The sequence below is a fragment of the Eurytemora carolleeae genome, unplaced genomic scaffold (assembly GCF_000591075.1).
Source record: "Eurytemora carolleeae unplaced genomic scaffold, Eaff_2.0 scaffold703, whole genome shotgun sequence".
Classification (NCBI taxonomy): domain Eukaryota; kingdom Metazoa; phylum Arthropoda; class Copepoda; order Calanoida; family Temoridae; genus Eurytemora; species Eurytemora carolleeae.
This window is the reverse complement of record NW_019396664.1, coordinates 1,087-26,806: the sequence shown is the minus strand read 5'-3', so window position 1 is coordinate 26,806 and position 25,720 is coordinate 1,087. Positions and strand designations below refer to the sequence as shown.

Sequence of the window (25,720 nt, the reverse complement as noted above, 5' to 3'; positions counted from 1 at the left end):
AAAAAGTGCCAAGTTTTGAGTAGTTAATCCAATTAATCACAGCTAATTTTGAAGTTACTATAGTAGTTAAACCTAACCAAATATAATTGGTTTAATCTCAATATAGGTTTCTAGTAGTTAAACCAAACCAAATATTATTGGTATCTTACTAGTAGTTAAACCAAATTTAATTGGCTTAATCTTAATATAGGTATATATAATATACCTTCTTCAACTCTATCCTCTGCTAAATCTACATTATACACATACCTTCTTCAACTCTATCCTCTGCTGAATCTACAAAGGATGGAAGATGATGAAGTTTAGGAATCCCAAGTCTTGAATAATTATCCAGTTGAACCACAAGATCCTCCATCTTTAAATCCTAGAATAGAATAGGATAGGAATATTGAAATAGGTTCTGTATATCCTAGAATAGAACAGGATAAAAAGATTGGAATAGGTTCTTCATACACTAGAATAGAATAGGATATGAATATTGGAATAGGTTCTGTATACACTAGAATAGAATAGGATATGAATATTGAAATAGGTTCTTTATATCCTAGAATAGAACAGGATATGAATATTGAAATAGGTTCTTTATATCCTAGAATAGAACAGGATATGAGTATAGGAATAGGTTCTATATACACAAGAATAGAATAGGTTAGGAATATTGAAGTAGGTTCTGTATATCCTAGAATTGAACAGGATAAGAAGATTGGAATAGGTTCCTTATACAATAGAATAGAATAGAATAAAAAGATTGGAATAGGTTCTTTATACACTAGAATAAAATAGAATAAGAAGATTGGAATAGGTTCTGTATATACTAGAATATAACTGGATAAGAAGATTGAAATAGGTTCTGTTTACACTAGAATAGAATAGAATAAGAAGATTGAAATAGGTTCTGTATACAACTCTATAGAATAGGATAAGAAGATTGAAATAGGTTCTGTTTACACTAGAATAGAATAGAATAAGAAGATTGAAATAGGTTCTGTATATCCTAGAATAGAATAGAAAAGAATAAGAAGATTGGAATAGGTTCTGTATATCCTAGAATAGAATAGGATAAGAAGATTGGAATAGGTTCTGTATACACTAGAATAGAACTGGATAAGAAGATTGGAATAGGTTCTGCATACACTAGAATAGAATAGGATAAGAGTATTGGAATAGATTTTTGAATCTATATATCCTAGAATAGAACAGGAAAGAAGATTTGAATAGGTTCTGTATATACTAGAATAGAATAGGATAAGAGTATTGGAATAGGTTTCATATAATGTATATACTAGAATAGAATAGGATATGAAAATTGGAATAGGTTCTGAAAATCTTAGAAAAGAATTTGATGAATTTGAAGATTGAAATAGGATCTGTATATCCTGAAATAAATAGGATAAGAAGATTGGAATAGGTTCTAAATATCCTATTATGGATAGGGTATGAAATATCTTGATATCTCCAACCCTCAGAGTTGATGAGTTCCAAACACATAAAGTGATAAAGAGATATTATCGTATCAGAAAAAAGGACTTGTAAAGAAAAGACCTAAGTTATCGTCCTATTCCCCTATGAACTCCTAAACCGCTATTACAAATATTTCTTATGCCGCACTAAATGATTTGTTAGTGTTTTGAATTTCCCTAGAAACCACTAATGGTTTTCTGCTTTTGAAATAGTTTTTATGTTCTAGTTAAAATGATTAAATGTTAAATAAAGTACATTACGGTATTAATAAGCGGAAGAAAGATTAGAAAATATTTTGCAAAAAAATCCTGTTTTTTACAATACAGGATATTACCTTTGTTTTAGGTGTATAGAAATCTTAAACTGAGAAAGGTAAAAAACTCGAAGCGAAGTCAATTTTCTAATCCATGTCTTTGCAATTTAATTTGTCGTTTCACTTCGACATTCTGCTGGATGAAGCAAGCAAAGTTTGAAATATCAATAGTTTACACCATCAGATTGCAAAACTTCAGGGATTAGATTACTAAGAATTGGACAGTATTCAGTTCCTTAACCCCCGGTCGTGCTAAAAGCACGGATTCAATCTATTTCGAGAAGTAATTGTTGTTTTCAGCTCTTTTCTAAACTTAACTAGGTAAGGTTGGGAGGGGGGGTGGTAATTATAGAAAGCAAACTGTTAAAATTGCATGATTCAAGGTTTCTGCATAATAAACCCTGACACCTTGGCTAGGCAAAAATAGAATTAGTTTCTGACAAGGGTCTTTAGGTTTCAGGGTCCTTAGATTTCAGGGTCCTTAGGTTTCAGGGTCTTTAGGTGTCAGGGTTTTTTAGGTTTCAGGGTTTTTTAGGTTTCAAGATCTTTAGGTTTCAGGGTCTTTAGGTATCAGGGTCTTTAGGTTTCAGGATCTTTAGGTATCAGGGTCTTTAGGTTTCAGAGTTTTTTAGGTTTCAGGGTCTTTCAGGTTTCAAGATCATTAGGTTTCAGGGTCTTTAGGTATCAGGGTCTTTAGGTTTCAAGATCTTTAAGTATCAGGGTCTTTAGGTTTTAAGGTCTTTAGGTTTCAGGGTCCTTAGGTTTCAGTGTATTTTAGGTTTTAGGCTCTTTTAGGTTTCAGAGTTTTTTTTAGGTCTCAGAGTCTTTTAGGTCTCAGAGTCTTTTTGGTCTCAGAATCTTTTAGGTTTCAGTATCCATGTCTATTATTTACCTTGGTGGAGCCTCCCCAGAGTCCACTCCATCTGTTTCCTTGTTTATTTGTCCTAGGAACCTTCAAGGATCCGTCCGAGGGGGTTAAGGTTCCATCTCCGGCCCAGGTCCCTCCTGCTCCTCCTCCTCCTCCTCCTCCTCCAGCCTCCTCGACCGATAAGGAATTAAAGAACCTTTGCTTTCCTCTATAACTCTAAAAAGAAAAAAGTTTTTGATAAAATCAGTGTTTAGTATTAAGATACAAAAAGAGTATCAATAGGCATTAAATGTCAGAAAATCCCTTGGTTTGTTCAAATTATAGAAATACCGAATTTTGGGGATATCTCACAAATTTTTGTTCCTAAGCGTTATCTTCGTAATTTCGACTATATGTTCGTAATTTCGACGAAATGTTCGAAATTTCGACAAACTTTCGTAATTTAGACAAAATGTTCGTAATTTTGACAAACTGTTCGTAATTTAGACGAAATGTTCGCAATTTTGACAAAATGTTCGTAATTTTGACAAAATGTTCGTAATTTTGACAAAATGTTTGTAAAATAGACGAAATATTTGTAATTTAGACAAAATGTTCGTTATTTTGACATAATATTCGTAATTTCGACGAAATTTTCGTAATTCAGGCGAACATATTAAAACAATCGCTAAAAATAAATAGTTAAAAAGTAGGTTTTTTTTCAAGATGTACGCATGATGTGGGGTATTCTTGAAGGAAAGTTCCTATCTAACCATTCTAGCTTCAGTATCATGGCTAGAGTCATATCTAGGTATAAATATTGTACAATGGTAGGTGCGGATCTAGAAGGATATATTTTTAAAAGCAGAATCCCACTTGAGCTTCTGGAACGCATTCTGCATATAAATTATTCTTCGCTAATTACACCGCAGGAATGAATACAAAGAAAAGGGAAGGGGGGGGGGGTGAGTTCAAGAAATGTTGAAAAGGGGTTTTAAGTGGTTGATGATAAGAACAACACAAACAAGTGATGATACAATATAAGGTGGATGAACTAGGCCACATTCATACAATATGTTTCGTAAAATATAGAAAAAATACATCCCACACGTACAACCTTACATACATTGTTCTCAACAAAGGAAGAGAGATTCCCAAAAAGGGATGCCTGCTAAGAAACGGAACTTTGTACACTTTTTTGTAGAAAAAAATCAGACCAGTAGCTAAAGGGGGGGGGAGCACAGGGAAGCACACTATCTGAGACAAAAAAGAAGAAAATTAAAAAATTAAAAGAAGGAAACGAAAAATGAAAGAAAAAAGGAAAAAAGGGGAGGACATCTTATTTGTGTAACCAAAATTACATATTATGTGTAAAGCATCATTTTCTATTTTTCAGAAATATTGAGTGCTTCCTGAAATAAATTATTTGGGAATTTTTATTCCAATCCTGTCTTGTGAAACGACAGGGTTTAAATTAATTTTTTTTGTATTTTGAGAAGCTTATCATTTTCCTTCTTTTATTAGATTAATGATTCTATGAACCATTGTACAGGAAAAAGTAACATGATATCAAATTGAAATTTTATATAAAATATTGCCAGGTTTAAGAGAAGCTGTTTGTACTCATCCTAAAGCTTGCAAGGGGAGTTTTTTTCGAACTTTATGGGAAAACTGAAGATTTTCATGCTTGAGCGTTCATTGATCTTTTCTTGATCTTTTCTTGATCTTTTCTTGATCTTTTCTTGATCTTTTCTTGATCTTTTCTTGATCTTTTCTTGATCTTTTCTTGATCTTTAAAGGCATTTACAATATACATCTTTTACTTTCCTTCTATTAAAAATAACTATTTGTGATTCAAAAATTTTCCTTAACTTTTATTTATAATTCAAGTGAAATCTCAATGTGCATGTTTTACCTCCATTTTTTTTGTTTTCATTTTCATTTACCTCCATTTTTTTTGTTTTCATTTTCATTTACCTCCATTGTTTTTGTTTTCATTTTCATTTACCTCCATTTTTCAATACCACTTAAGGGAGAGAAAACATAATGCAAAACAGGAAATTAATATCTATAATAAAAAAACCACAATGTGTGATAAGTTAAAAATCTAGTATAATTTACTCTTTGCGTCGCGCAACATAATTACATATATCTGGTATTTCTGAAATTTGTGCCCATCCACCCCTTTACAAATTCCTAGCTCCGGGCCTGTGGCACAGTGATCCAAAGATTACAACTAGGGTTTCCATGAGATGACCATATTTTTTGCGCAAAATTTGCCTAATTTTGCGCAATTTTTTTTGTGAACTTTTGCGGATCTTTTGCGCATGAATCGCAATAAATTTCGCAAATTTTGCTTATTTTTTTGGGTAATTTGCGAAAAACCGAAAGAATTGCGTAAAACTTATTTTTTTTTCTCGCAAAACATGATATTTTTTAGCAAATTGATATTTTAGAACAAAATAAAACAACAGAAGTTTTATTAAAATGATATTGCTACTCTGAATTGTTTAATTTAATAGTTACAAAACTTTAAATTGAGGGACAAAAATTAATAAAAGAAAAACTAGAAAATTGAAATTTATTCATAGTTTTTTTAGATGCCTGAATCTTTGTGTGATGGCAACCTTTGGTATTTGGAATATTGACTACTTCTAGTCAAATGTATATGATTGAAATATCAAAGTCTATGTCCACTAAGATATAGACATTGACAACCCGAAGTCATATAAAGGAATTGAGTCTTTGCCACGAACCCAAATTTTTGAATCCCTTTATCTTTGCAACCTGATGGTTTGAACCTTTGATATTTCAAACTTAGATTATTTGACAAAACACAAATCACAGTTTGAAATATCTAAGGTTTACAACATTGGGTTGTTCAGATATAGGGATTAGAAAATCAAAGTTTGTGGCAAAAACTCAATTTCTTTCTATATTTCTTTTTACGCGTCTTTTTCTAGCTTAAGTTTTAAAGGAGTAGTTGGCGAAATACTGCTCCATTTAAAGTAAAGTTTTAGGCAAAAATCAGTTCGACCTTTTAAGCATATATGTCATAAATTGCAATTTCATAGATTATACTAATTTGCACAGTTTACACATTCAATCAACCTTTACTATTATTTCGCGCACAAATTGCGCAAAAGTTGTGCGAATGGGAACCCTAGTTCCAACCTCTCACGCAAAAATCAATGCGCATTTTGCGAATTACATTTAAAAAACTAAGATAAAAAACAAGTGGCTAGAGTTCTCAAATGTGAAAGTCTAAGGCTACTTAGAGATGTTGCAACGTTTTAGCCTTTGCTTTATCCTTACCAATTCAGTAATACTTTTTTTTGTAAATCTAGATTTGTACATTTTCATCGCGCTGGTTTTTAGCGTCCGCTTAAAAGAAGTAATTGGCAAAAGCCTAAATGATTTTTGCGTTCATACTTTGGGTTAGAGTAGAATACCGTGCTGACAGCTCTGCAAAAAATGAGAAATGTAAAGTTTCTAGTTTGCTTTCATTAAATATTAAATATATATGAGCTACTTTAGTTTTTTAGAAAAATGTTTTAATACTTTGCAACAATGTTCTCTAATCCTTGGCCGGTAGAGTACGGAAACAGGAGGAGGGGGAAAGGGTGGCGTGAGGAGGGGGATGGGGTTGGGTAAGAAGAATAATTGAGGGGAGGGACAGAAATAAAAATATGAAAGGAAGAAGCGATATATGGAAGGAAAATGGCGGGGGGAGGGACACAGGCAAGGGAAGAATAGATAGGAATAGAAGAATAGATAGGAATAGAGGAATAGGAAGGAACAGAAAAATTTATAGGATGAGAAGAATAGATAGGAAATAGAAGAATAGGTAGGAAAAGAAGAATAGATAGGAAGAGAAGAAAAAATAGGAATATAAGAATAGATAGGAATAGAGGAATAGGTAGGAATAGAAGAACAGGTAGAAAGAGAAGAATAGATAGGAATAAAAGAATAGGAAGGAATAGAAGAATATATAAGAAGAGAAGAATAGGTAGAAAAAGAAGAATAAATAGGAATAGAAGAATAGATAAGAAGAGAAGCATAGATAGGAAGAGAAGAATAGATAGGAAGAGAAGAATAAAAATGAACAGAATAATATATAGGAATAGAAGAAAAGATAGGAAGAGAAGTATAGATAGGAAGAGAAGAATAGGTAGGAAGAGAAGAATAGATAGGAAGAGAAGAATATATAGGAATAGAAGAATAGGTAGGAAGAGAAGAATAGATAGGAAGAGAAGAATAGGTAGGAATAGAAGAATAGGTAGGAAGAGAAGAATAGATAGGAAGAGAAGAATAGGTAGGAAGAGAAGAATAGATAGGAATAGAAGAATAGGTAGGAAGAGAATAGTCGATAGGAAGAGAATAGTCGATAGGAATAGAAGAATAGGTAGGAAGAGAATCATAGGAAGGAATAGGAGTATAGGTAGGAAGTGAAGAATAGATAAGAAGAGAATTATAGGTATAAAGAATAGGAGTATAATTGAATATGGGGGGATATATGTAACGGAATTGTAGAAAGGGCTCTGTCATACAGCAATGATGATTAGTTGTATGAAGTTTAATTACTAAGATATTGATATCTATGTATTCAATCTATTGCATATGTCCCTGTTTATCAGCACTTACAAGGTATTGCATATTTAAAAGTAGATCCGTTTCCACAGTGCACAATATCACTGCCATCTCAGAATGTCCTGGATTGTGAAAGCTGTTCTATCCACCTGGCTTGTCCTATCACTGGGATTATCATGTATCTAGTTTGCAGTTAAAATCAAAATAATCGAGTGTTGATGTTTTGTTTGATAATTTTACTACCAGAAAATACAAAAAGAAATTTGAATTGCATTTAAAAAATTATGTATTGCAACGGATTTTTTTTTTAATTTGAAGTATCAACGTTATCTTGAGCTCGTTTAACCTTGTTGTCCTATATATCATTAAAAAAACCAGGACATTTTCAATTTTCAGGGATCGGAAAATGATTTTGGTACTCAGATTTTTTAAAAAGATTTATTAACAAAAAATTGAGTTCAGAAGGAAAGAATTTTGTAAACGAAGAATAGTTTTTTTTTAAACTAACAATTGGAACAAAAATAGATTTCATTAACTCTGGTAGCATTTTTTTTCAATGATTCCAGTGTACAGAATTATTTTAGTAGATTTTTATGTGCTTAAAAACTTCTTTATTGCATCTATCAATGAATTCTTTAAAATCTTTTTAAAGAAACAAATTTATTTAAGCTTTGAGCTGAATGAGTTTCTGCATTCTTTCAATAGAGTTGGTTAGATGCATCAATATGATGAAAAACTAAATTCTTTAAAAAGTTTGTACAAATAAGATTCTTAAAGCACTGCAAAAACCATGGTTAGGGTATAAATGTATGCTCTTAATAAGTTTTTCTTATTTATACAAAATATTTGTTAATATGACATTGGACCTCCTAAAAGCATTTGATACTTTAAAAATATTATAAATTAGGATCCTACAAAATATAGTTGCAAAGTTCAATGTCAATTTAGTTCTAGAAAATATAAAATCTGGTGGGGAAAATACAAAATTCATATTTTACTGCAGATCCTTCATTTTAAATTAGAAATTTAATTAGATTTCTAATTGAATCATGCGCTTGGAAATTCTATGAGAAAATGTGGTTTGAATTGGGATGCATGACTCATCTTTTAGTACTTACAGACCCTTTAAGATATAGACCACAAACTAGGACTCGTGTCAAATAGTGTTATTTCAAAAATGGCCTTTTATAATCCGTATGCTGTAAAAAAGGACGATTTTTAAGGTCTTTAGGGAAAGATGTACCTCAATGAAATAATGTTTTTCCCCTTTTCCCATATTGAAGCATTAAACTGTCTGGAGACACAATTTCAAGTAAACCTCAATGTTAAAAAATTAAGTCTACAGTCCCATTAAACTAAATTTCATTCCGTAATAAAGCAGGTTTTCTTTAGTGAAAAATCAAAACTGAAGGAGGTGTAATCCTATTTAAAACGAGTTCCTATCTGAGATTGAGGTTGGAATAAAGAACCCTCAAGTATCTCTAGCCCTTTTTAGTTACTCTGGAATGCACGGGCAATGCCTCCCATCGAAATAACTCAAAATTCCTAGTCATCTAAGGAGAAAACCAGGAATTTACTCAATATTTTCTAGACAAACAGTTCTTCTCATTAAAATAAATTTCCAAGAAGATTTAAAGAAAAGTTTAGAAAAGTTTAGAAGAATAGATGGGATAAAATATCTTGAACAATTCAAATTTATTTTAGATTCGGAAAAGTTTCGTAATTGGATTCTTTAAAGAAGGTGATCAGTGTTTTCGAGAACAGGGCTGACACAGTTTGTAAACATCTAGGATACATTTAGGATACATTAAGGATACAGCTAGGATACGGGTAGAATACAGGTAGGATACAGGTAGGATACAGCTAGGATACAGGTAGGATACAGGTAGGATACAGCTAGGATACAGCTAGGATACATTTAGGATACATCTAGGATACGGATAGAATACAGGTAGGATACAGGTAGGATACAGCTAGGATACAGCTAGGATACATTTAGGATACATCTAGGATACGGGTAGAATACAGCTAGGATACATTTAGGATACATGAAGGATTCAGGTAGGATACTGGTAGGATCAGCTAGGAAACATTTAGGATACATTAAAGATACAGCTTGAATACACTTAGGATAAGGTCGGGCCATTTTGAATTTAGTAGTGCTTTCGTAACCCCTCACATTCTGAGATGGCAATAAATTCAGAACACAAAGGAGTTGAGTTTTTGCCACAAACTCTGATTTTCTAATCTCTATATCTTTGTAACCCAATGTCGTAGACCTTAGATATTTCAAACTATTAATACTTAAAGATAAAATAAGCTAAGTTTGAAATATCAAAGTTTTGCACCATCAGGTTGCAAAGATATTGGGATCAGAAGATTTGAGTTTGTGGCGAAAAATCAATTCCTTTGTGAAATTCTTTTATATCCAACTGATGATATTCCCATCTTTCTGATTGAATGTTTCATGATAAATTAAGCGGATTTTGTATAAGCATGTTCGTCTTTTTCTAATATTATATAAATAGTCATTTTATTTATTGATAAACCAACGTCAATTATAGGTTTAGATTTTATAAATATATCTCTCTAGGTTATATTACAGATTATAGGTTTAGAGTTTATAAATATTCCTCTCTAGGTTATATTACAGATTATATAGTATACGCGACTGCAATTAACGTTTCTTGCATTAGTACCTTGGGCTGTTAAATGTTTTTACAGGTAAAAATAGGCCACTTCGTCCCTACTTTAATCTCCTATTCAATTCAATTGTACCGTACCCACTTCTAGTACCGATCCGGTCTTAATTATCAGCTGAATTGTATCATACCCACTTCTAGTACCGGTCCTGTCTTAATTATCAGCTGAATTGTATCATACCCACTTCTAGTACCGGCCCGGTCTGAAGTATCAGCTGATTTGTACCGTACCCACTTCTAGTACTGATCCTGTCTTAATTATCAGCTGAATTGTACTTTACCCACTTCTAGTACTGGTCCAGTCTTAATTATCAGCTGAATTGTATCGTACCCACTTCTAGTACTGGCCCAGTCTTAATTATCAGCTGAATTGTATCGTACCCACTTCTAGCACCGACCCGGTCTTAAGTATCAGCTGAATTGCATCGTACCCACTTCTAGTACCGACTCGGTCTTAAGTATCAGCTGAATTGTACCGTACCCACTTCTAGTACGGGCCCGGTATTAAGTATCAGCTGAATTGTACCGAATTGTAAGAAACAGAAAAATATCGAAATTATATTGGCAAACCCACCCGCAAGCCGCAATGATCTCATGCAAAAATATTCCATTAATGAAAACCATTTTTTATATTTTGAGTTTGATGTTTTTAGCTTGTGCTAAAACTGCGCCAAATCAGAAGTTTTAATGATCCCTAGATTGTCAACTAATTGGTTAAAAAGAAAGGTGGAAAAACATTTATCAGACTGCACGTTTTACAAATAAGTAGAAAAGAAAATTAAAATATCATCAAGATATTTTGGATAGAAATATAGATTAAAGAAAGAGAAAGTAAGAGGAATTGAGTCTTTGCAACAAATTCAAATTTTTTGCACCCTGATGGTGTAAACCTTTTATATTTCATTTAAATTTAGAATTGGGATCCAAAAATATACGGATTAGAAAATCAGAGTTTTTGGCAAAGACTCAATTACTTAAAAAAATGTTTTAAAAGTTTTCTGCTTTGCCACAGGAATATTGTAAAGCTTTGTAGATGTCTACTCACCGCTGATGTTTTCCTGCTGTTGGGAGCAGTACAACTGCCCCGGCAGGTCACTGAGCAGCTGTTATTGCTGCTGCAGGTCAACCTGTTGCAGTTCCCGGGGTTTGTACAGCATTGTTGTACTCGCATCAGGGATCTAGCATCATCTTTTCCTATGTACACATTTCAGATTTATTTTAAATCATTTAGATAAACTTATATCGGAGAGAATATTAGTATTCGTTTAAAGACAAAAACAGGAAGTAAAACAACATCATCATGACAATTTAAACTATAATTATAAAAGTATTGAGCGCTTATGAAAGAGGGGTACTGCGCTCCCTAAATTTCTTTCTAGCTTAGGAACCCAGCGTTGCCCAAGTTACTCATAAATACCACTGCCGTTTACCTGCTTGGTTTTAAATTAAGATTTTAGCTTTCTTTTTCCTCAAAAAGTGGATCCCACTCAACATAAAATCCCGGACAAGAAACATTCCCGTAGCTCTCCCGAGTTCCCCAATCAAAATTTGAGGTAAATCGGTGCAGGAGTTCATGAGTTATGATCGGACAGAGAAAAAAAACAAACAAATATATCTATATATATATACACTTGAACTGACCTTTTATTCTGACAGTTCTGCCACTAAGCCAGGAGGTTTCTGATGTGAGTAAGGGTAAAGGGGTTTTATTATTATCCAGGTAGACTTCTATACTGTCAATATCAAACCCTCGCCTCTCACACAACCCAGATACTGCTTCTCTGTAATATAGATGAATTAATATACAGATGAATAAGGAATCCATAATAAATGGAAATTTTATTTTAGTTATTGCATATATTCCTCTTTTTGATTTTGTGTTCATATTTTTGACTTTGCCATTAGATCATCAAAGATCAAACCTTACATAGCTTAATCACAATGATTACGGATAATCGCGCTTTTTTAATGTAAAAACTAAAACTAAGATTGGGCACGAATGGGAAAATTGTTCGTTTCCTGGTCAATTTTGCCTCATTAACTGAGTTTAATTCTCGTAAGTTTCACTCAAAACTAAACTTTTTCCTTTTTTTTGTATAATAAGTAATTAATTTCTGGTAACGTTGTAAACAATATTTTTCCACTTTTCAATTAAAAGGGCGCTTTCCTATTTTGCTAACAGTCCCTTTATGCCTATTATTAAAGGAAAGAAAGTAGAAGATATTGTTTGGAGAATCTGAACCCAGAACAGGAAGTGATCGAGACAAAAATGTCTGGATAATGGAACCAACCATCCAAACATCCATCAATCTATCCATCTATTCTGCATCCTTCCTTTTCATCCATAAATTCACACAATTTTCCATCATTCTTATATATCTTACATTTCATAGGTTTTCATCTAATGTTTGTTAAAAGTAATATTTTTTCAAGAAAAAAATACAAATAATATAATTTACTTTTGTAATATGTTGCAATCTAGTAACTTTTCCTAGAGTATATTTATACTAACTTAGTAATTAGTAACTTTCCTACAGTAGATTTTATCATCATCTTCAGCTAATTAGTAACTTTTTCTGCCATTAATTTCACTTTTATCATGACATTTAGAAAATTAGTAAGTTTTTCTGTCGTAGATTTCACTTTAATCATGTTATTTAGATAATTAGAACCTTTTTCTGTCGTAGATTTCACTTTAATATCAAGTTATTTAGATTAATATTTTATCAAGTTAATTGTGATATATAACTTCATTGTTAGAACAAATAACCTAGCGGAAAATAAAAAATATTTAAATTTAAAAAAAAGTTATTTAGATAATTAGTAACTTTTCCAAACATAGTTTTACTTTATCATGATATTTTGATAATTAGTAACTTTTTCTGTCGTAGATTTCACTTTTATCATTTTATTTAGATAATTATTAAGTTTTCCTAACATAGTTTTTACTTTATCATGTTATTTAGATAATTATTAAGTTTTTCTGTTTTAGATTTCCCTTTTATCATGATATTTTGATAATCAGTAACTTTTCCTAACATAGTTTTACTTTATCATGATATTTTTTGCCACAAACTCTGATTTTTTAATCTCTATATCTATGTGTTGTAGACTTCAGATATTTTAAACTATAAATTCTGTTAGATCAAAAATAAAGGTTTACACCATCAGGTTGCAAGGATATAGGGATTAGAAAATTTTAGTTGATGGCAAAGACTTAATTCCTTTCGTAGATTTTTCTTTTTTCAAAAATGTTAAATATTTTTCCGAGCAAATTTGTTCAACTTTGACATGTTCATAAACCTTCCCTAGGGTCACGTGAGTTGCCATGTAAAAATTGGGCCCGCTCGGTTCAGTCATTTTGGCGTTTATTGAATGCAAACAAACAGACGGACAAGCGAACAAGATGAAGCTATTATTTCTAATTAAATGAACTATACACCTAGTACATATAATCTCACTCTTCAGGGGTTTGGCCATTTACTTTTTTCCTCAAAAGTTTCTGAACTAGATATTCTTTTTTATTTTTTATAATTCTAAAACGTTGTAGCATGAAAGATATTGCAATTTAAATTTTTTTTATTGGTATTTTTCCTTTCAAAGAACTTCAATATTCATGATTTAGGAAAATTGCTGCTTTCTTAAGTTTTATCTTCTGCAAGAGATTCAAGATTTAAGATATTGCGCGCGTAGATCCTATCTATCTGTCTGTCTGTCTGGCCTGTCTGGCTATCTATCTATCTATCTATCTATCTATCTATCTATCTATCTTTATCCTAATATGAATATATTCATCTACTACCTTTCCTGCGGATGAAAGTTTTCTTCTCCTAGTGAGAGGGGTAGGTTGCCCCTGGTCCCCCCCGTCATCCATATCATCCAGTTGGGTCAAACTTCGAGATCGAACCTAGAATAAAGAATACATGTATTTGGTATTTAGTGTAGTATTCGGGCACCCTGTTTATGAGCTTTGTCGACACCTCGGACTAACCAAACGGTTTTTTCTTATTTGAATCAGTCGCGTTTTAGACAATGACAAAGAGGGGGCATTGCAAGTAAACAGCTGACTGTCAGATAACCACTGAACTCTGTACAAATCAAAATTTTCATCATGAAGCACCATCTGTTGTGGAGCAATGCTCTTAAGGCCTCTCAGCTTAAATAAGCTTGGTTTAAAATCAAGTTGACGAAGTTTCGAAGAGAAGTTAATTTCAAAAGAAAATTTAAGATTTTTTTCATAGAAGTAAAACAGATAACCTTGCAATCTTTAAACTTTAGCAAATATTTTTTTATCTGTTGTTCAGTATTACTATTTTAAATGAAAAAAACAAGAATTTTTAATTGATTTAGTGTGACCTCTCGTGGCAGAATTATGAACTACATTCAGTTGCAGAGGAGGAATGCTGTCTAGAATATTCCATTCATTTTTCAAAAAATTACAAATAGCAATTTTTACTACTTTTAGAATGAAAATTGATGGAAAAAAATGATTGAAAAGCAAAATTTCACTTCAAAAATTTTTAAAATATCAAAAAATTTGTACTAGAAGCACAGATCAGGTAGATATAGATACAGGGTTGACGCGTCCAGGTGTCTGACAAGTTTATACATACAGCAACGTTAATGTTAAATTACACGATGGGCTTTAAGAACGAAAATATTTGTATTTCAAGAATTACTGTTGCCACGCTTCCTCCCCAGAACCACTGGACACACTGTGGAAATATAAAACAACCCCGAATTCTACACCTCGATTGATTGATTAACTCAAAATATACAACTAAATGCAGCTGACTGTCAAGAAAAGATAGGCAGGGCGGTCCGCGTCAATGATCCATCTATGTCTTTACCTACTGCGCCGGTTCAAATTTGAATCATCGATTAAAATATAAAGATTTAGAAAGGATCATGAATAGGTGATTTAAATTTGAACCGACGCTAGGCAGTTCAGCGACCACGCAAATTCATTAGATTTGGTCCCTGGATCAAATTGTCTATGTTTGAAATATCAAAGGTTTACACCATCATGTTGCACAGATATAGAGATTAGAAAATCAGAGATTTTGGCGAATGTCAAGTTCCTTTGGCCGGTTTGTACTTTAAGATTCTGAGTAGACTATATACGTGCATATTAAGATAAACAAGAATGACTTTCAAATTTCAATATTATTTTCTTACCAGAGGAATATCAAACTAAGTAAATTGTAGAATGTAAATCTTATATATTTTGAATTATAACTTTCTTTTTAAATGTTTGAATTTCTAATATGTATCCAGGTAAATTAGTTTTTTTTATTACTTTTTCATAACTTGAGAAGCTATCAGGTCACAAAGTCGTACGGATTTGTCCTTCTCCTTCTTTCTAGTTTGCAGAGGAAGATGGGAAAACTTTTATGTTGAATCTCCGATTAACTAAACCAGATCTGGAGAATATTATGTTTCCACCAGATTTACTAAACCATATCAGGAGAATATTATGTTTCCACCAGATTAACTAAACCATATCAGGAGAATATTATGTTTCCACCAGATTAACTAAACCAGATCTGGAGAATATTATGTTTCCACCAGATTAACTAAACCAGATCTGGAGAATATTAAGTTTTTTCACCAGATTTACTAAACCAGATCAGGAGAATATTATGTTTCCACCAGATTTACTAAACCAGATCAGGAGAATATTATGTTTACACCAGATTAACTCAACCAGATCTGGAGAATATTATGTTTCCACCAGGTTTACTAAACCAGATCAGGACGAAGTGTATTATGTTCCCTCCAGATTTACTAAACCAGATCAGGACGGAGTGTATAATGTTCCAACCAGATCAGGACGGAGTGTATTAGGTTCCCTCCAGATTTACTGAACCAGATCAGGACGGAGTGTGTAATGTTTCCTCCAGATTTACTAAACCAGATCAGGACGGAGTGTGTAATGTTTCCTCCAGATTTACTAATCCAGATCAAGACGGAGTGTATAATGTTCCAACCAGATTTACTAAACCAGATCAGGACGGAGTGTGTAATGTTTCCTCCAGATTTTCTAAACCAGATCAGGACGGAGAAATAGTTCAATATTTTCTCAGGCAGCGAAATAATTCCAGATTTTGAAATCCTAAAGGGACTGTAAGCTTAATTTCGTTTTCTTAAATGTAAATGAATGTTTACTCCAAATACTAGAATTAAAGTAAATATTGATATTCCTGAAATAGAATCAACTTGGAAACAAGGAAAATCCTGTCATTCTTGATCAGCCAAATCGTTAAAGTGTACTGTTGTGAATCGGAAATGCCCCTCTTTAACTAGAAGTTCACTTGGGATAAAGCTTACAGTCCCTTTAATATTTTGACATTCTTCTCAACTCGAAGGCTCAGGAATCTATCAAGGTTCAACTAGAGAGTTATGGAATCCTTCTTCTCCAAGTCCTCCGATAAACAGGGGACCCGGAGAGATTAATGAACCTTAATCTTTTTCTGATTGAAAAGCCAGAATTTAGAAATTGTATGAAAGGGGAATATTCTCCCAGTTAGTCAAGAATTCAAAAGATATTTAAAACAATTTAGATCTTGTAAGTAAATCACTAGATTTTAAAGAATAAATTTTATTACAAATAATCGAAAAGAAATATTATAAGAATTGAAAGTACATAGTTTTGATTTATTAATCCTTTTTTTCAATCTAAAGGCAAAAGGAATTGAGACTTTGGAACAAAATCAAACATTTAAACCACAATATCTTTAGAACTCGATGTTGTAAACCTTTGATATTTCAAACTCAGATTACTTGATCTAACAGAATTCAAAGTTTGAAATATCTAATGTATGCAACATATGGTTCCAAAGATATAGTGATTAGAAAATCAGAGTTTGTGGCAAAGACTCAATTCCTTTAGTAAGGAATAATTAGATACAAAAGTAATTTTCTCTTTTTATCTACATTATTGGACAAATACAATTAAAATTTGCAGATTTTCGTGTTTATAGTTGTGATCGAGTATTAGAAATAACAATAGGAATTACCACAAACTCTGATTTCCTTTGTCATATATCTTTGCAACCGTTTGTTGTAGACCATAGATATTTCAAATTATGAATGTTGGTGGATGAAATAAGTTAAGCTTGAAATATCAACGGTTTACACCATCACGTTGCAAAGAAATAGGGATTAGAAAATATGAGTTTGTGGCAAAGGCTTAATTCAGAATAAAATCCCTCTGGTGCTAAGTCAAGTCCTACAAAAAAAATAAACAAATACTTACATTGATATCAGATTTGTTGTAATAAGCTTTTCTTTGTTTCAACTTTCCTCTTCTACGCAGATTACTCTTGAAGGATCTAGAAATATATTAATATATACAGATTACTCTTGGAGGATCTAGATATATATATATATATATATATATACTAAACCAGATCAGGAGAATATTATGTTTCCACCAGATTAACTAAACCAGATCAGGAGAATATTATGTTTCCACCAGATTAACTAAACCAGATCAGGAGAATATTATGTTTCCACCAGTCTAGATATAGATATATATATTACTCTTGAAGGATCTAGATATAGATATATATATTACACTTGAAGGATCTTGAAATAGGTATATATATATTACTCTTAAAGGATCTAGATATAGATATATATATTACTCTTGAAGGATCTAGATATAGATATATATATTACTCTTGAAGGATCTAGATATAGATATATATATTACACTTGAAGGATCTTGATATAGGTATATATATATTACTCTTGAAGGATCTAGAAATATACAAGAATGTAATGCAAGGAAGCAAGGAAAGTTAATTGCAGTTGCGTTTACTCTGCGTACATATTGAAACCAGTTTTCTCTGGGCGGAATTTTAAAACAAGAATAGATGCCTCAGTGTTCGTTTAGTATCCGAGGAAGTTAAAAGCATTGAATTTTAATGATTTTGATAATTCACATGATAGTTTCCTATGACCAGAATATTTCAAAGATTATTTATGTGAAAGATGGATCCCATGTCAGGCTTCGCGACATCCGTCTTGTGTTTACATTACCGCCCAGTGGCAATACAACTGCAGTACAAAAGATGCGTACACCTCTGAAATAACTTTTCTTGCAGTAAATCCTTGGAATAAATATATATATATATATCTTTAAAGATCTAGATATAGATATATAAATTACTTTTAAAGAATCTAGATAAATATATTGTAATTACGCTCATTAATTTAATCCGTATCATAGAATTCAAAATAATCGTCAGTTGGAATAATACTCAGCTTGATTACGGTTTAGAGTAATTATATTCCTCTTTTATCAAAGAGAGGGTTTCAGTGTATCTTGTAAAACAGACACAAAAGAATACTGATAGTTATATCTGGTTTGATATTGACTAAAGTATTATTGAACAGAATAGTTCTTATGTCTCGTGGATTAACGAGAGGGATTGAGTTGTACCTGAATTGGTACTGCTTTAAAAGTATTTCTAGGAGTAGGCCATTTAATACGAAAGTGGCCAGGAATAAGGAACCCTAGTTAATTGCCAAGTTAAATGCCAAAGTCTCCGATGAAGAAAAACCAACATAAGGAGATATTGTATCAGAAGAAGTAGTAGCAGTAACTCTGGACAGTGTTGGATCATTGTACCCTAGTCCACCTAGTGAGGACGAATCAGAGACAGAACTAAACATGACGGAAACCAGAGTAAAGAGAACCCCTTAACTCTCAGACTATCAGCTCATAATGCAAAGGTTGGAGCAAGCGGAGTTGCAAAGCCGAGCTGAAGCAGTGGAAGAAGTAAAAATGAAGAAAGAGAATCAGTCATTCGTGCAGATGTGACAGCAATGCTGGAAAGACCCAACATTGTGGAAGCACAACAAAAAACAAGGATTTCCTATATGCTAGGATTACAAACAGGACAGCAACAGAGGATATAGATAATAGGCTATATAGGCAAATATGAGACTAATCTTGATAAAAGAATACTGGCTTTCATAGAAAAGGCTCCAAAATTTCGTGGAGACCCAAAAGAAGTGTTCGAATGGTTTGAGAAATTAGAAAATCATTTTTCTAACTATAAATGGCAAAAAAACGAAGCAATGAAAAGAATGCTATTGTCATGTATCACGGGATCAGCTAGACATAGATAGTGCTGTTGCAGCATACAGGAGCAGGACTAGCATTTGTGAATTACGAGACAGGAGATTATTTCTCAGAGCTGTTGAAGAAATTCTCACAAGAAAAGATGAGGAAGGCCGAAAACAGGAATACACAGTCAGGAGACAGGGAAGAAATGAAAATCCTAGGAAATACTATACTGACAAGTTAAGGCTATGGATGGAGCATATGCGCTCCAGCGAAGAGGACCCTGGTAGAGTTCAAGAGTACGATGATTATGGGACTGTACCACTTGGAGCTGAGGAGAACATGTCTACAGTCCATATCTAAAGTACTGCAATATGAAAGCGAGATCAAGTACTCCTTCACATGATATGGCTGGATTAAGGAGCACATATAGTTTTGAGACAGAGGGAAAATACAAAAATAGATGAAATTTGGAAAACAAAGTTCCTATGGAAGTAAACGCGATGTCTGGTTTAGTGTTAGATGAATCAGATAGAGAAAGAAGTTATGGAGATGTAAGAAGAATCCAATCAGAGCCCGCGATTAAAAAAATTTGGGAAAATACGGCTCGGGTCTAAGCTGTCGTTGGACCTTATTTACGGCTTGAGCTTTCGGATTCAAGCTGCATCTTATTTTCCACAGAGTTGAATTCAAAAAACTGGTTTAATATTCTATTTGACGGATTTTCATGGTAGGAATTGGCGCATTCCCAGTTTTTATGAGAACAAGACGCAACATTGAGCCTTATCCTCCACTAAAACCAACCAAGGTCGGTTTTATTTTTATTGGTCCTAACTCCTTAAGTCGAGCCGAAGATCTTGCAGCTGTCAATCACGTGACACAAGCTGTCGTTAGAGTTGGGTCGAAGATTGGGTCTTAAAGTCGGGTTTAAGGAATTTCGACTCGAGCCGAAGCTTTTAAATCGCGGGCTCAGGAAAGATAATAATATTTCCTGTTTCAATTGTGGAAAACCAGGCCATTACTCCCGAAATTGCAGAGGAGAGAGATCGGGTAATATGGAGGCAGAGGTGACGGTAAAAGAGGAGAAGGACACTTGGCGGAAATGGAAAAGGTCAAGGCGGATATGATAGAGGTGATAAAGAAGGCAGTACCGAATGTGGTTTTAACGTAGAGAGTTCCAACAGCGGACAGCTGGCAACTTTAGAGAAGAAGAAACATAATTCAGTGAAACATAAAGATGAATTAATGAACGTTTCAAATCTTTTAAATGTCAGACCTTTTAATTCTGAGTTAACAGATACCTTAATGCCTCAAAGCAAGTAAGAAGAGGAAGAGAGTAGTTGGGAGGAAAAGTTAATTATGAACTTGTACAGTATGGAAGAGTTAGAGAAAGACGATGTTAAAACCTCGTAAAACAGATACCAAAGAATACTGATAGCCGTATCCTGTTTGATATTGACTAAAGTATTATTGAACAGAATAGTTCTAATGCCTTGTGGATTAACGGGAGGGATTGAGTATTGAACAGAATAGTTCTAATGCCTTGTGGATTAACGGGAGGAATTGAGTATTGAACGGAATAGTTTTAATGCCTTGTGGATTAACGAGAGGGATTGAGTATTGAACAGAATAGTTATAATGCCTTGTGGATTAACGAGAGGGATTGAGTATTGAACAGAATAGTTCTAATGCCTTGTGGATTAACGGGAGGGATTGAGTATTGAACGGAATAGTTTTAATTAACCAGAGGGATTGAGTATTGAACGGAATAGTTCTAATGCCTTGTGGATTAACGAGAGGGATTGAGAATTGAACGGAATAGTTCTAATGCATCATGTATTAACGAGAGGGATTGAGTATTGAACAGAATAATTCTAATGCCTTGTGGATTAACGAGAGGGATTGAGAATTGAACAGAATAGTTCTAATGCCTTGTGGATTAACAAGAGGGATTGAGAATTGAACGGAATAGTTCTAATGCCTCATGTATTAACGAGAGGGATTGAGTATTGAACAGAATAATTCTAATGCCTCATGTATTAACGAGAGGGATTGAGAATTGAACAGAATAGTTCTAATACCTTGTGGATTAAAGAGAGGGATTGAGTTGTACCTGGATTGGTACTGATCTAAAAGAATTTCTAGGAGTAAGGCTTTTACTACATATATATTAATGTTAAAGAATCTAGAATATATAAATAGGTAACTCTTAAAGGATCTAGAAGTATAGCTTTATAAAGATATATTTTTTTATTCATATATTAATAAATGAAGAATATATCAACAATTTTTAATAATTTATTGTATCGTATCTTTACATATATTATATTTCATCTGGCCAGAAGATTGTCTTGCATGAAACATAATATTGATACAATAAAAATTCTTCTTATATTTTAAATATATAGATATGTTGAATACTCGTGTTTCTAGCTCTGTCTATGTAACATATTTGAACTGAGAATGTAGTATTATGGGGAAAAAAACTATAGTTGCATGCATAAAAACAGGTTTAGAAAAACATTAAACATAGAACATTGAAAATAAGTTATTAAAATTCATTTTAAAATATCACAGGTTTATGCAAATTCATTCAACTAGGGTTGCTTTTTTGAGGTTTTCTTTATTTTAATTGTGAAGAAAAAATTTTGAAGAAATCTGCCAATTAAATTATAGAAATATCAAAGGTAATGATGATAATGAAACAATCGATTCTACGCTTCTACTATGGCTTTCATCGATAATTTCTTTTCAGAAACATGTTCCTAAACAGAAAATTTGTCTATAAAACTATTTTTTTTTAATAGTTTGTCCGGGTTATTAAAAAATTGTAAAAAATGATTCTTCTGCTGATGCTCTAATTTAAAAATTGTACAACGTAGAACTGTCACATTGGTTTAAATGAATATTAAAATTTTCTCCACAATACTGCATTCTTAGTTCAAATATTTACACAGCCAGTCTTTCTCTTTATAGAAATGCAAAATCATGATAGATTTTACCGGAAGAATGTAAATGTTTTTGTTTAAAGTTTTGTCAATCCTCCGCTTTTGTTAGAATTCTGTGATATATAATTAATATATAACATATAATGTACTGACATCGTACTTTAATTAATTTCCTTTCATATTCCATAAACTGCCGGTGCTATGAGGAATGGCTGTCCATAAACTGCCGGTGCTATGAGGAATGGCTGTCCATAAACTGCCGGTGCTACGAGGAATGGCTGTCCATAAAAAATGTTATCAACAATTTTTTATTTGCTTAAGATTTATTAGATTTTTTTTTTGCATCCTTTTCAATCCATTTCTATTGGTTGAATCAAAAATAAATATTTTTAGCTTTTCCTTATTTTGATTTTTTTTTCACGAGTTATTGGGCAGCCAACCTAATGTATTTAAGACTGTAAGTAATATGTAATGTTATGTATATTTACTATATATGAATATGTAATGTAGTGTATATTTACTATATACGAATATGTAATGTAATGTATATTTACTATATATGAATATGTAATGTAGTGTATATTTACTATATATGAAAATGTAATGTAGTGTATATTTACTATATATGAATATGTAATGTAGTGTATATTTACTATATATGAATATGAATGTAGGATAATACTTCTTTACTCTTGGATAAGTAGTAAATGTTAATGTAATCATAAATCAAAAATATTTTCTTTTTGTTCAAGTTTTTAACATATATATAGAATATTTTTTAAACATTTTTAAAAGTTTGTAACTATACAAACTTATTAAAAGTGTTCTCACAAGGCAGAATTCAATTAAAAAGCAACCAATAGATTTCGTGTGTTTATAATTGTTTTTAGTAATAATATAAAAAAATGGCATCTCTGTTCCCTACTAAAAGAAAACTACTATTTGCTGAATGTAATATATTTTATTTAGATATTTTATATTTTGTGCACAAGTATGTTTTACATTTCCAGCCCCCTCCACCCCCAACCCCCAAACCAAACCAACGAACCCCTCCTCTCACTCCCGAAACCGCTATATACGGGCCGAGCGCTGCGGCCATAACAAACCTACAATTTCAACAATTTCCGACAAAATTAGTGTAAATTAAGGGTTAGGTTTGGTTAATGGGATCTAAAACTTTACAACTGGATCTAAACTGTATAGAATCCCAGGATTTAAACTGTATAGATTCCCTGGATCTAAACTGTATAGATTCCCAGGATTTAAACTGTATAGATTCCCCGGATTAAAACTGTATAGATTCCCAGGATTTAAACTGTATAGATTCCCTGGATCTAAACTGTATAGATTCCAAGGATTTAAACTGTATAGATTCCCTGGATCTAAACTGTATAGATTCCCAGGATTTAAACTGTATAGATTCCCTGGATCTAAACTGTATAGATTCCCCGGATTAAAACTGTATAGATTCCCCGGATCTAAACTGTATAGATTCCCTGTATCTAAACTGCATAGATTCCCTGGATCTAAACTGTATAGATTCCCTGGATCTAAACTGCATAGATTCCCCGGATCTAAACTGTATATATTCCCTGGATCTAAACTGTATAGATTCCCTGAATCTAAACTGTATAGATTCCCTGGATCTAAACTGTATAGATTCCCTGGATCTAAACTGCATAGATTCCCCGGATCTAAACTGTATATATTCCCTTGATCTAAACTGTATAGATTTCCCGGACCTAAACTGTATAGATTTCCCGGATCTAAACTGTATAGATTCCCTGGATCTAAACTGTATAGATTCCCTTGATCTAAACTGTGTAGATTCTCTGGATCTAAACTGTATAGATTCCCTGAATCTAAACTGTATAGATTCCCTGGATCTAAACTGTATAGATTCCCTGGATCTAAACTGTATAGATTCCCTGGATCTAAACTGTAAAGATTCCCTGGATTTAAACTGTATAGATTCCCCGGATCTAAACTGTAAAACATGCGTCTTGTTGGAAACCTTTGCTTTTAAAAATACCGAGATAAAACGCGAAATAAGATTTCCAGGATAACAGAAGAGATTTTTTCCCAATATTCTTCATTATATTTGTCTGAATATAAAGGTTTAAATTAGAAAAATGTTTCCACAGAAACTTTCATTTTTACCTAAAAACGCATCTGTGCATTTTCTAAGAAATATTTTTAAAATGACCAATTTTTCAGGTTTATTTTGTGCTAAGTGATGAGTCTGAGAATACAGCAAAAAAAAGATAAAATATATGCGAGAAGTTTGAAGAGTGGCAGGATTAATTTGATATTTTTAGAATAAAACTTGAAATATTAAACAAGTTTCAAATATAGTTTTAAATTGTATTTAAATAATTTAAAGTAAGATGTAGCAAGGTAGAAACAATTGAATTATAATGGATGAGTTTGTGCGTCATTTAAACCCAAGAATGAAAACCTAAAAGGAGAAGGATGCAGATGTTTATATGTTTATGATATCAATTGCACTAGGCTTACGGACAGGGCACTTTGCGCCCATCTTCTATTTCAATTGTAAGTATTTTCTCTTTTTATACATCGTAAAACAAAAACAAAACAAAAAGTTCGAGGATTTTATTAAAAAAAATTTCGTGGATTTTCAAATATTAATGGAAATCGAATTTTGTTGGAGGCTATTTTTTAGATTTTGATCATTTATAACTTTGAGGTTCCACAAAAAATTTGGACCCGATCGGTTTTCTCTCTCTGTATATAATATTATACGCAATGTCTGTTTTATATTAGGTACAGGGTGAAGCAGAGAATAATTATGCGGGGGGTTAGGATTTAACATGACTATCCTACTAAATATCCTTGGTTTAACCTTACTATTCTACTAAATATACTTGGTTTAACCTGACTATCCTACTGAATATCCTTGGTTTAACCTGACTATCCTACTAAATATCCTTGGTTTAACCTGACTATCCTATCAAAAATCCTTGGTTTAACCTGAATATTCTACTAAATATCCTTGGTTTAACCTGACTATCCTACTAAATATCCTTGGTTTAACCTGAATATTCTACTAAATATCCTTGGTTTAACCTGACAATTCTACTAAATATCCTTGGTTTAACATGACTATCCTACTAAATATCCTTGGTTTAACCTGAATATTCTACTAAATATCCTTGGTTTAACCTGACTATCCTACTAAATATCCTTGGTTTAACCTGTTTGATGATGACTCCTCCAGGTCTGACGAGTACAGGGCTGGAGAAGAGGAGAACCAAGCATTGTTTGAACCAACTGCAGGAGTTCGTAAATATACTCCACCCTCGGTATCACTCAGTCGTCGACAGGGAGGAGTTCCAGGAGGCTGAAATATTAAATAATTATAACAGGGAGGAGATCCAATAGGCCGAAACATTAAATAATTAGGACAGGGAGGAGATCCAGGAGGCTGAAATATTAAATTATTAGGACAGGGAGGAGTTCCTGGAGGCTGAAACATGAAATAATTATGACAGGAAGGAGTTCCTGGAGACTTAAATATAAAAAACTAGGTTTTTAGGGCACTTTGCGCCCATATTCTATTTCAATTGTGAACTTTTTCTCTTTGTTTAAAATTGTAAATGAAAAAAAATTTCGCGGATTTTATTTTAAAAAACCGTGGATTTTCAAAATTTTCAAAAATCCAATTTTGTCAGAGGAAAATTTTTGAAAATTCTATCGTCCATGAACCTGCCCTGGGGTCACGTGAGGTCCCACAAAAATTTGAGTCCGATCATTTCAGCCGTT

At 32.6% G+C, this 25,720-nt stretch overlaps 1 protein-coding gene across 1 annotated transcript in view; it reads right to left on the bottom strand.

Moving 5' to 3' along the window:
* LOC111707084 (pleckstrin homology domain-containing family G member 5) overlaps positions 1-25,298 on the bottom strand; it is a gene marked incomplete at its 5' end in the record, with an annotated part of 60,596 nt that extends 35,298 nt beyond the window's left edge. The window contains 8 exon segments of the mRNA XM_023480083.1: positions 250-364; positions 2,667-2,858; positions 10,959-11,107; positions 11,555-11,694; positions 12,400-12,404; positions 13,716-13,820; positions 17,172-17,247; positions 25,153-25,298. Coding sequence (XP_023335851.1) covers positions 250-364; positions 2,667-2,858; positions 10,959-11,107; positions 11,555-11,694; positions 12,400-12,404; positions 13,716-13,820; positions 17,172-17,247; positions 25,153-25,298 — 928 coding nt within the window.
* Positions 25,299-25,720: the final 422 nt, after the last annotated feature.